We start from the raw sequence: 7,795 nt of genomic DNA, 5'->3' as shown, positions 1-7,795 counted from the left end.
CTGACCCCTGGGGGCCTGCCACTCGCTCACATGTGACCCCAGTCCTCCTCCCGGGACTTGGTCTCTGCCTCCGTCTGATGGGGCTTTGGGACATGGGGACCTGGGTTGCTCCTCCCGGGCCCTGTCCCTGTAGGGTCCCAGGTGCCTGTGGAGGGACCCCGAGGCTGAAACAGGGTGCTTCTCCTGTAGGTGCTGCTGAGGCAGCACCCGCTTACAGCTCGCAGGGCAGGCAGGGCAGAGGGTGGCTGTGAGCCCAGCTATGGGGGCGAGGGGGGCGGCGGATGGCGGGCGTGTGAAAAGCCTGAGGATTGCGCAACGGTGGCAGCTGCAGACTGAAAAAGTTGTTTTTCACCGAGCACAGCTGGGGGAGCAGCTGGGAGGCCAGCGCCACCGGCCCGGGGGGGTGGGGGCGGAGGGCGGCGCTCAGGGCTGGTGCTGGCAGAGGCCAGGCCTGGAACCCCGCAGAGCCCGTGTCCACCCCGGCAGCCCCCATCCTCGGCAAGGGGCCCCTTCTCCTGGGGGCTGACCCCTGGCCTCCCTGGATACAGGAGAGTGGGGTGGAGGCCCCAACACAGGCCAGCCAGGGAGGGCCAGAGCTGAGACCCCCGCCCGGGCCACACTCACTCCCGAGTTCAGACACTCCCCGTGCTGCCTCTGGTTTCCCAAGTGGACAACCTGAGCCCAGAAGGGCGCTGACAATGGTCACCAGGGGAGCTGGTGGCAGGGAGCGGGAGGCTGTGATGTTTGGAGCATTATTGGGGCCAGACCCCGAGTCAGGGCCATTGAATTCAGCGCTTACCTTCTCGCCACCTTAGAGAGGAGCTGGGTCTCAGCCGGCCCCCTCCTCCCCACCCGGATGGGTCCCCACCACCCCACCGCTCCAGCTCGCAGGGCGAGGAAGGCTTCGGGACGTGCCCAGAGGCGGGGACCGGGTTCATGAGCCACGAGCGTTCACTGGGCAGGTGCTGGCCCTCCAGATGCCTCTGCTCTTTGTTCCTCAAACTCCAGGCAGCAGGGGCTGTTGCTGCCTGTCCCCCGGCCCCCAGCGCCCCTGAGGTCACCTGCAGCTGCGAGGGACAGTTCTGGGCTCGCTCAGCCCTGCCTGTGAGCCTGCGTCCCTCTTTCCCTTGGCCTGAGGGTTCTCTCCAGCCCTGGGGACACCGGGGTGGCCTGAGAGCAGGGAGCTCCTTCAGTGCATGAACACACCATTTCCTGCGCCTCAGGCTCGTGTCTCCCCCGTCTGCCCAGCTCCTCTGAGGGTCTCCGGGCTTCACCCCAGCTGCCCCTGAGGCCACCAGCCCCCTGCCAGGTCCCTCAGCTGGCTTCTCGCTCCCCGCTGCCTCAGGGCCGTGGACTGAACCATGCCTGCCCCCGAATCCGTATGCTGCAGCCCTAGCCCCCAGCGTGACGGGCTGTGGAGCTGGGGGCTCTAGAAGGATGAGGGCGGGGTCTTCATACTGAGATCGCTGTCCCTATAAGAAGCCACACAGGCTCGCTCTCAGCCCCCACAGTGTGGGCCAAGAGCACACGGTGACCGGGCAGCCCTCTGCCAGCCAGGACTGGATGGGCCCCACCTTGATCTTGGACTTCCAGACCCTCTCAGAGGCAGGCCTGGCTCCAGACAGGTCATGGCTGGGCCCTGCCCCCAGCTCGCCCCCTCCTGAGTCCTTGTTCACACCAACCTTGCCCGACCCGCTGCCCCAGCACCCCCAGGCTCCTTCCCCTTCGGCGGGACCATGCGACCTCCGGGCACCTGGCCAAGGTGGCCAGGGATGGACACGGACCACGCTCTGCGGGCAGCTGCGTGTGGGGAGAGCAGAGGGCCCAGCCATGGGAGTGAGAGAGGAGCCTGCGGGTGGACAGACTTCGGGCGTCACACTGTTCTAGATGGGAGGTGGGTGGGGCAAAGTGGGGGGGGGGCGTTCAGAATGGCACATGGCCTCTTGGGTTTGGCCGTGCTTGGTGGCATCGGAGGGATGAGAGTGGCCGGGAGAGAGACAGCCCCACCACGCGGGCGGGACCGGCCTCCTGGCCAGGCTCTGACTGTTCCAGAAGCCCCGGGCAGTGGGGGGTGGGCACCATAGCCTGGTGGGGTTGGGAGGTGTCTTGCAGGGCCTCCTCTGCATACAGCCCCTTCCTCCCAAGCAGGGCCTGGCGCAGCCTGGGGTGGGGAGTGGTGCTCAGCTCCCATGATGCTCTGAGCCTGAGGACCGCGAAACTGATCACGGCGCCCACAGGACGCTGCTTGTGACGATCCCGGTCCTTGAAGGGTGCGCTCCTTCCGAGCCCCCCACCTGGCCAGCTGCAGTGCACACAGTGGCCACATGCGGGTCTTCAGGTATCTCCTTCGCGTCCTTCCAAAGCACCAAATGGGACCCTGATGGCCGCCATGTCCTCCTGCGTCCACTCCTGATACCAGCCCCACGGTGGGCCACTTACACCCGGCCCGTCTGCCCCACCCCCACGCCAGCACCTGTGTTCTCTCTCGCTGCCTCATTGCCTGCCTGTGAGGGGTTCTGGGTGAGGGTGACACAGCGTCACCCAGAGGGTGGGGAAAGCTTTGCTGCTCCTGGGGCACACACAGCGCAGCGGGGGCTCACTTGTCAGGCACGTACGCTCCCCAGTGCTCTGTGCTCAGGTCCCTCCCGTGCCGAGGAGACACCGAGACCACAGGGACCTGAGTGGCTGGGTGATACCCGTGCCCCCTGGTGTTGGCTCTGGGTCTCCAGAGACGCAGTGGCCGGCGGGGTGGGCGCCCCTAACACCCCCGCTGGTTAAGGACTGTGCGCTTGTAAACTTTAATTGTCATACAGTAGAGAAACACAACACAAGCCACGTGGGGGTCAGCTGTACAGCGAAGCTCACAGACGGCCCAGGAACGCTGCAGCAGGCGCCTCCTGCTGCGCCCCCGGCCCTGCCGGCAGCCCCACCCCGCAGGTCCCAGCTTGCAGAGAGCGCCCACACCGAGGCTCCCGCGGGCTCCTCCCCGCAGGGAAGGGGGCCTCCCCGCCAGCCTGGGCTGCCAGGCGAGGGAGGCTTGGAGCAGGGAGGGCGGCCAGACAGAGGTATGAGGTGCAGAGGCAGGAGGGTGGGAGACAGGGTGGCCTCCGGGGACCACAGAGGAGGAGTCCTCCCGAGTACCGGAACCACGCGGATCCCGAGAACTGGGAAGGTGGCTCTCAGGAGCATTTATACGTGGGGGACACGGGGCTGTCCCCACAGGCACCCGGCACGAGAGCTGACACTCCCTGAGGCTGCGATTGGGGCCCCTCACCGGGCCCGGCCTGTGGCTCTGTCCCCAGACGGCCGGGAGGAGGCCTCTGGCGCTGCTGAGGACCGACCGCGGTCCCTCGTCCTGACGCCGCGGCGGCGCGGGCGCCTCACAGGACCACCTCGGGCGCGATGCTGAAGAGCAGGTCGTCGTTGCCCCGCCGCACCTCCAGCAGCAGCGGGGACTCGGTCAGCACGGCCTCCTGCAGCTCGCTGGAGTCGGTCAGCCGGCGCCCGTTGACCTTGACGATGATGTCGCCATCTTGGATGCCGCCCCTGCCGACAGGAGAGACGCGGTCGCGCACGTCCCGCACTGGGGGGGTCTCACAGCACACGGGGAGCCCTGCCCACGCCCCGGCCAGCCCAGACGAAAGGCGGACCCTCTCCCGCCGCAGCAGCCCTCCCGCCCCTGCCGTCCTGTGTGGGCGCACGCTCTGCAAAGGGCAGCGTGGGCCAGGGGGTTGATGCCAAGGCTGTCGCCGTCGCCGCGACTGACTTCGGCAGAACGGGCAGAGTGTGCTGGGCCGGCCTCCCTCTCCCCCCACGAGCTGTGGCCTTGCCCCCCAACCCCGAGGGGAGGCGGCAGGGTGGCGTGGTGGTTAGACGTCTGGTCGACAGAGCCGAGATCCACAGGCGCCGGCTGCGTGACGGGCGAGAGATAACTTCTCTGAGCCTCAGTCTCCCCGTGGGTGACGTGGGTGAGAGCGGTACCCTGCGCCTCCCGGGCTGCCGTGAGGAGTAACCAAGGCGATGCAGCTCCGCTCATCGGCGGTCCCCGTCACCACCACCCCGCCTCCCCAGCTGTCGGGATGCCTGTCACGTGGCCGCTGTCCGTAACTGCCCTGCCGAGTTCACCGGAGCACAGCAAGCCTGGGTAAACAGCCGCAGTTTGGGGGTCACCCCTGGGCCTCCTGGATCTATCTATACAGTTCAGCCGTTCTCCTGCAGGCGCTCAGCGGGCCGGGCCCGTGTGCCCCGTGTTCCCCGCAGCAGGACGTGGGGGGCCGGCCCTCCTGGCTCGGCCTCCGGAGCAGCACCGTGCGTGAGACCAGCGACAGGCCTGCTAGGATGAGGGGCTGCGGGGGTGGGCGCCTGCCTGCGGGGCCCCTCCCCGTGCCCACACCCCACCGTCACCCCTCAGAGCAGCGCAGACCCAGACCCAGTGTGGACGGCGTCCAGCGCCCGGGATGACAGTGCAGGGCCACAGGCCTGATGCAGCGCACTGCCGGCCCCAACGGGGGGCTTGGCTGCAGGAGGGAAGGGGCTCGCTCCGAGCCCTTCCAGGGGCCTGGGCCACCCTGTCAGTGTGGGGTGACCTCGCTGCGTGTCTGCCTCCACTCGTGGTGTGGAGACATGTGCCCTTTCCCCAGCGCCTCCGGGGGGAGCCGGCTGAAGGTGCCCATTCTGCAGCTGAGGGAACAGGAAGACCTGGGCCGGCACTGGGCCAGGGAGAGTCAGGCTGGTTCCCGGTGCAGGGGTGTGGGGGACCCCGCTGCTCTGCGTCCCCTGAGGGCAGGGGACATTCAGGCCACGGAAGGGCATGGCCAGCGCTCTATGGGATGTATCAGCTCCCGGTCCGTCAGCAGGCGCAGCGGGGCCCCCCGCCCAGCCCCACGTCTGACCGCCTCCCACGCAGCCCCTGCTCCACTGCTGAAGCCCTACCTCTGAGAAGGTGAATTCGGAGCCACCTCTTGCACGTAAATCCCACTGCTGACGTCCGGGAAGTCCGGGTTGTTGGCCTTCAGTTCTTCCACCAAACTGGAAAGACAGTCCCGCCATTAAGGCTCCTCCTCCTCTTCCTCCGAGCCGCTAAAGGCACGAAGCGGCCCCTCCGCGCCTCACCGCCGGGCCAGACAGGAGGCTCCTCTGGGTCCCCACGCGGCCCTGTCCTGCCACCGGCCACTCTGCACTGTCATTGGCTCATCTGTGTCCCCCACTCCACATGGCTCCTCAAGACAGACCTCAGCGAGGTGGGTGGTTAGAAGTGGGGAGAGAGGAGGGTGCTGGGTGCATGGGACATGGCGCGCTGGGGGGTGGGGGAGAGGGAGGGAGGGAAGGTAGAAGGATGGGTGATCAGACGGAGGGATGGGTGGGAGGGAGGGAGGAGATAAATGGATGGATGGAAGTGGGGATGGACAGATAGTGCGGAGCCATGGAACACAGACAGAAGACTGGACAGGTGGGGGGATGGGGGGGTGGATGGACGGAGGAAAGAGGAAAACACACATAAAAGGCAACTTGGTATGTTGGTCTTGATAACGAATTGCCTTCAGCTTTACTCTCTAGATTGACAGCAGCTGAAACAGGAGGAACGCTCATTTTAAGAACAGAGTGGGTTTGAGGGTGTCGTCCATTGAGCCTGCCTCAGTTCTTTTAAGTATATTTTATTATGTTGTTACAGCTGTCCCAATTATTTCCCCTTTGCTCCCCTCTGCCCAGCACCCCACTTCCCTCCAGCAATCAATCCCACCCCCCTTAGTTCATGTCCGTGGGTTGTGCATGCAAGTCCTTTGGCGTCGCCCTTTCCAGTATTATTCTTAACTCCCCCTGTTTTGTATCAACCAATTTTGCTTCTTAGTCCCTGCACCATTTCCCCATTTCTCCCCCTCCCCCTCCCAGCTGGTAACCCTCCAAATGATCCCCATACTTGTGATTCTGTTCCAATTCTGGTTTGCTTAGCTGGACTTTGTTTTTATTTTTTAGATTCAGTTGTTGATAGTTGTGAGTTCGTTGTCATTTTAATGTCCATAATTTTGATCTTCCTTTTCTTAAGTAAGTCCCTTTAACATCTCATATAATAATGGCTTGGTGATGATGAACTTCTTCAGCTTCACCTTGTCAAGGAAGCACTTCATCTGCCCTTCCATCTAAATGACAGCTTTGCTGGATAGAGTAATCTAAGTTGTAGGTCCTTCATTTTCATCACCTTGAATACTTCTTGCCAGTCCCTTCTTGCCTGCAAAGTGTCTTTTGAGAAATCAGCTGATAGTCTTATAGGCACCCCTTTGTAGGCAACTCTCTGCTTTTCTCTTGCTGCTTTTAGGATTCTCTCCTTATCTTGAAACTTGGGCATTTTAATGATGATGAGTCTTGTTGTGGGCCTCTTTGGGTCTAGCTTGTTTGGGACTCTCTGTGCTTCCTGGACTTGTATGTCTATTTCCTTCACCAAATTTGAGGAGTTTTCCTTCATTATTTTCTCACATAAGTTTTCAATTTCTTGCTCTTCCTCTTCTCCTTCTGGCTCCCCTATGGTTCGGATGTTTGCAAGTTTAAATTTGTCCCGTAGGTTCCTAAGCCTCTCCTCATTTTTTTCAATTCTTGCTTCCTTATTCTGTACTGGTTGACTGTTTTTTTATTCTTTATGCTCCAAATCATTGGTTTGAACCCTGGTTTCCTTCCCTTCACCATTGGTTTTGTGTGGATTTTCCTTCATTTCATTTAGCATAGTCTTCACCTCTTCCCTTATGCATTTGCCATACTCAAGCATATCTGTCAAGCCTGTGAGCATCTTTATCACCAGTGTTTTGAACTCTTCGTCTGTGAGGTTGGCTATCTCCTCGTCACTTAGTTCTCCCACTGGAACCTTGATCCGTTCCCCCTTTTGGGCCACACTTCTCTGTCTCCTCATTCTGACAGGCTCCTGTGTGTGTTTGCCTCTGTGTCCCAGGCAGAGCTGTCACACCTGTTACATTGTAATGGGCGGAGCCTTAGGGATGTGTCAGTGCAGGGCGACCTGTTTCACCACGTTGTGGCGCTGTGTGTGAGGGAGGGGTCTGAGAGGGAACAATGCCACTTGCTCAGCACTCGCCCCTTTTCCAGGCACTTCTCCGACTTCCGTATGGGACTGGCGCCCCTCTAGCTGCTGCCCTGGCTGTCGTTCCCAGAGTGAGTGGATCTGTGGATGTTCTAGGACCGTGGGGGCCCTTTAAACAAGTGGACTGTGCTGAAAGATAGGCAGTTTCTGCCTCTGCCCCAACCCCCACTGGTCTGCACAGTCAGAGGCAATGAGGCTTGATTTTCCCTGGGCCTGGGACCATGAGCTTCGAGGTCCGGTGTGGAGCTAGGAACGCTCCCCAGGTGTTCCTCCTGACTTTTTAAATGTGTGACTGCACTTCCTGCCGACTGCTCCGCCGTTGCCACTGCTGACCCCACCACACCACGTCCTCTCCGCCCAGGCTCCGCTCCCCCTTCCTGCCTGAGTATTTCTTCTTTATATTTTAGTTTGCTGGACTTCCATGCAGCTCGATTTTCTGGAACTTCTGGTTGTTTCTAGTTTTGAGGCAGTTGTGTTCCTTCTTAGTTGTGGAGGGAGATGCAGCGTGTCTGTCTAGGCCTCCATCTTGGCTGGAAGTGAGCCTGCCTCAGTTCTTCCCAGAGCTGCCCACCATGGTGACCTCTTCCTTCTCCAAATCTTTGAGCTTCACCTTTTCCTCCCTCCCTGGCTCCCTTCCTCCCTGTCACCTGCCTCTTCCCCATCCCTCTTTATTTCACCCTTCAGGGTTTCCAGGCACCCGCTATCTTGCAG

At 61.6% G+C, this 7,795-nt stretch overlaps 1 protein-coding gene across 2 annotated transcripts in view; it reads right to left on the bottom strand.

The window, feature by feature from the left end:
• Nucleotides 1-2,892: 2,892 nt before the first annotated feature.
• HTRA3 (HtrA serine peptidase 3) overlaps nt 2,893-7,795 on the bottom strand; it is a 30,556-nt gene continuing 25,653 nt past the window's right edge. Inside the window, exons 8-9 of one of the 2 annotated variants that reach the window (XM_090267126.1) lie at nt 4,933-5,028; nt 2,893-3,546 (exon numbers count right to left, since the gene is read on the bottom strand). In XM_090267126.1, coding sequence (XP_090123252.1) covers nt 3,381-3,546; nt 4,933-5,028 — 262 coding nt within the window. In that variant the 3' untranslated portion in view covers nt 2,893-3,380. Of the gene's footprint in view, nt 3,547-3,840; nt 3,997-4,932; nt 5,029-7,795 lie in introns of those variants that run through there. The other variant, XM_090267127.1, reaches the window with a different exon arrangement.

Source organism: Furipterus horrens, unplaced genomic scaffold (assembly GCF_987537825.1).
Source record: "Furipterus horrens unplaced genomic scaffold, mFurHor1.1.pri manual_scaffold_2, whole genome shotgun sequence".
Classification (NCBI taxonomy): Eukaryota; Metazoa; Chordata; class Mammalia; order Chiroptera; family Furipteridae; genus Furipterus; species Furipterus horrens.
The sequence above is the reverse complement of the archived record's forward strand: the minus strand, read 5'-3'. Positions and strand labels throughout refer to the sequence as shown.